Source organism: Patagioenas fasciata, chromosome 5 (assembly GCF_037038585.1).
Source record: "Patagioenas fasciata isolate bPatFas1 chromosome 5, bPatFas1.hap1, whole genome shotgun sequence".
Classification (NCBI taxonomy): domain Eukaryota; kingdom Metazoa; phylum Chordata; class Aves; order Columbiformes; family Columbidae; genus Patagioenas; species Patagioenas fasciata.
This window is the reverse complement of record NC_092524.1, coordinates 847,582-851,165: the sequence shown is the minus strand read 5'-3', so window position 1 is coordinate 851,165 and position 3,584 is coordinate 847,582. Positions and strand designations below refer to the sequence as shown.

At 60.6% G+C, this 3,584-nt stretch overlaps 1 protein-coding gene across 1 annotated transcript; it reads right to left on the bottom strand.

Moving 5' to 3' along the window:
• Window positions 1-206: 206 nt before the first annotated feature.
• LOC136102124 (prolactin-releasing peptide receptor-like) lies at window positions 207-1,548 on the bottom strand. Its single transcript, XM_065838981.2, has one exon. The coding sequence runs from the start codon at window positions 1,546-1,548 to the stop codon at window positions 457-459; it is 1,092 nt and encodes a 363-aa protein (XP_065695053.1). The 3' UTR covers window positions 207-456.
• Between the last annotated feature and the right edge of the window lie 2,036 nt (window positions 1,549-3,584).

Below are 3,584 nucleotides of genomic sequence, written 5' to 3'. Positions count from 1 at the left end.
ATGCCCCATGGCAAGTTGTGAGTTGAGCTATAGGGTATATACCCCATACCCAGTTGTGAGTTGAGCTATAGGGTATATACCCCATACCCAGTTATGAGCTGATCTACAGGGTATATACCCTGTGCCCAGCCACAAGTTGAGCTATAGGATAAGTACTCAAAGAGCCAAGAAATTCTTGTTTCATTGCCATGTCCTCCCAGCTGCTCTGCTGTTCCCAGTGCAGATGGTTTGTAGCTCGGAAGTGGGAAATCCTTCAGGGATCTCCTCCCCTGTCTGTAATGCCTCCATCTTCACTTTCTTCCCTGTTCAGGGTTCAGATTTATGTGTGTGACTGGGCTGCTGCCCGGCGGTGTGAAGTGTTTCTCCACCATGACACCATGACCAGCCGCCAGCTCCTGTGCCCGGTCTATGGCACATGGGGTCCAAAAGAGAAACCGATCCCTTGAAGCCCTCCAGCTAAGAGAATCTACCCTGCAAAGCGATCTTTTCCGAGACCGCGGTGGGAGCGTCTGCCAGGGTGGAGCAGGTGTTGAAGCGGGAAGCCTTGCAGGACATGACGCTGGAGCTCTTCTTCTTGCGGTGGAAGTAGCTGCTGAGGTGGAACCAGAACTTGTCGTGGAGAGAGGCGTAGATGAAAGGGTTGTAGCAGGCGGAGCTCATGGCCATCAGGTGACACGAGACCTGGATGACGTTGACGTACCTCTTGTCCAGGATGGTGAACTCCTCGTCGATGTCTCGGATGAAGTTCACGACCTGGAGGGGCAGCCAGCAGATGGCAAAGCACACCACCGAGACCGTGAGCACCCGGAACGTCTTCTGCTTCGTTTTGGTCCATTTGTCCTGGCAGGGATAGGCAGCCCCCGGGATGTTCCTCCTCCGCAAGTGGTAGGTGATGGCACAGAAGGAGACGGATACCGCCAAAAGCGGGAGCATGTAGGACAAGAGGAGCATCAAACACGAGTACAGCAGCCGCTCGCTCTCCTCGTGCTTCCAAAACTCCTCGCAGATGATCACGTCGTGGCCGATGGTGTTGAGATCCAAGTAGTGGGTGTGCAGCGAGGTGGGAACCGAGGCCGTGATGGAGAGCAGCCAAATGCAGGCCACGAGGCAGACGCAGGACCTGCGGCTTATCCTCCTGCGGATGGGGTACGCCACCACCACGTAGCGGTCGACGGCGATGGCGGTGAGGGACAGCACCGACACAAAGACGGTGGTGGCCTGCAGCAAGGAGACGAAGTAGCACATGAACATCCCGAAGAGCCAGCCCCGCACCTCGAAGGCATAGGACACGGTGAGGGGGACGCAGGCCAGGCACATGATGAAGTCGGCCGCCGCCAGGTTCCCGATCAGGAAATTGGTGGTGCAGTGCAGCTTCTTGGTGAGCGCGATGAGGAGGATGAGGAAGAGGTTCCCGGTGCACGCCACCGCCACCAGCGTGGCGTAGAGCGGGATGAAGAGCGGCTTCAGCTCCAGGAGGAGGTCCAGGCCGGTGAAGAGCGGCGCTGAGCCGTTCTGCCAGGAGCCGTTGGGCAGCCGGCTGTGCGCCATGGTGTACCCTCACTATGGTGTCCTCGCTATGGTGTCCTCGCTATGGTGTCCTCGCTGTGTCCTCACTGTGTCCTCACTGTGTCCCTGCTGTGTCCCCGCTGCTGCGCACCTCGAAGTCCGAGACCAGGCTGCCAGCCCTGAAAGGGAGAGGAACGGGCTGTGGTTTGATTTGGGGCAGAAGGACTCATCCCTGGGGTCCAGGTCCTCTGGCACAGGCACACAGAGATGCGCTGGCTGGCTTGAAAGATGCTGTGACTTTCTGAGAGTGAATGTGCCCTGTGGCAGACACTGCAGAGCTCCGGTACAGAGAAAACAGGGACCCTGGCTACGAAATGGTTAATCAGCCAGCTACAAAATGGTTAACCAGCCGGGGATCTGCAGGGGCTGCCATGGCGAGCTGGGGATGCCTGATGGACAGGAACCTGGGAGCCGTGCTGGCAGAGACCAGAAATAAAAGACACTCCTGCATTTTTTAATTTCCATTTTTTCGATGCCAACTCCACCCCAACCTCCCAACCCTGCCCTTTCTCCATCCCCTGCCACTGCCCCTTCTCCATCCCCTGCCCTTTCTCCATCCCCTGCCCCTTCTCCATCCCCTGCCCTTTCTCCATCCCCTGCCCCTTCTCCATCCCCTGCCCTTTCTCCATCCCCTGCCCCTTCTCCATCCCCTGCCCCTTCTCCATCCCCTGCCCTTTCTCCATCCCCTGCCACTGCTCCTTCTCCATCCCCTGCCCCTTCTCCATCACCTGCCCCTTCTCCATCCCCTGCCCCTTCTCCATCCCCTGCCCTTTCTCCATCCTCTGCCCCTTCTCCATCCCCTGTCACTGCCCCTTCTCCATCACCTGCCCTCTCTCCATCCCCTGCCCTTTCTCCATCCCAGCCCACCCCACTGTTCCCCATCCCACTGCGTTATTTTACCCCCTTGGTAATTTCTCCATCACCCACAGAGCTCGGGCTTCTCCTGCCCTGGGGGGTTTTCTCCATCCTTCCCTCGTGTGGGACCATGGGGGTGTCTGGGGGTGCACAGGGGTGTTTGGGGGTGCACGGGGGTGTTTGGGGGCGCATGGGGGTGGTTGGAAGCGTGTGGTCGCTGTCCCTGTGCACACAGAACTCCCGCCAGCAGCCCGAGGGGGAAGATGTCAGATCTGTTTGAGCAGAAAGTGCAAGGAAATGAAGAATCGCCCTCCAGGACCCTCCTCTTGGAGCCCGCGCTGTCAAATTACCGTTTCAGCCCCCTCACCGGGACTTGAACAGTCGTCTTCCCCCCAGAGGAGAGTCAAAACAGTATTAATTAGTAAGCTCCCATAATTAACTGAGAGATACTATGATTTTCTACTCCACGGCTGCACACGCGGCGTGCACACGGTGATTAACGCGGCTCCAGGTCCCCGTGCCCTGCTCAGGCTGGGAATACAAAATCCCGATTGAAACTTGGCAGCACAGAAACCAACATGATGGTTAATTTAGAGAATAATTATTCAGCTCCGTTCCTTTAGCGGGGTCGAGCCAGCCCCCCGTGCCCGGTGCGGGTCCTTCTCCGGCAGCCTGGCTGAGTCCCGGGGGGACCTGCTGAGGGATCCCCCGTCGGGGGCTCTTACCTGCCCGGGGCCGGGGCTGTGAGGATGAGGAGGCGCCGGCCCCTTCACCGGGGGTGTTCGCCAGGAGAGCTCCGGCAGCCGCAGTTCTTACTCACAGCCGCTTTCGCTGGGGTTTTGTGGGCTCGGACGCGCACATCCCACCCCACGGTTCCGCAGGCGGAGCCGCAGCCCCCCCGCAATCCCCCATCCCCGCCCCAGCCCGGCCGGTGGCTCCGGGACCGGAGCGCTCAGCACGGCGGGGCGGCTGCGGGGAAGCTCCGGGAGCCCCCGGGGCCCGCTCCAGGAGACGCCCCCTCGGCAGGGGGGGCAGGGGAGAGGCTGGGGGAATAACGGGGGGACAGGGCGGGCGGGCGGGCGCAAGGACCGCGCGGAGCTCCCGGGAACGGGCCGCGGCCGCCCCGTCGGGGTCCCGGCCCGGGGGAGCGGGCGGGGGCAGCC

Coding starts and splice junctions, on each gene's coding strand:
- LOC136102124 (XM_065838981.2), bottom strand. CDS start 1,548: ATGGCGCACAGCCGGCTGCCCAACGGCTCCTGGCAGAACGGCTCAGCG.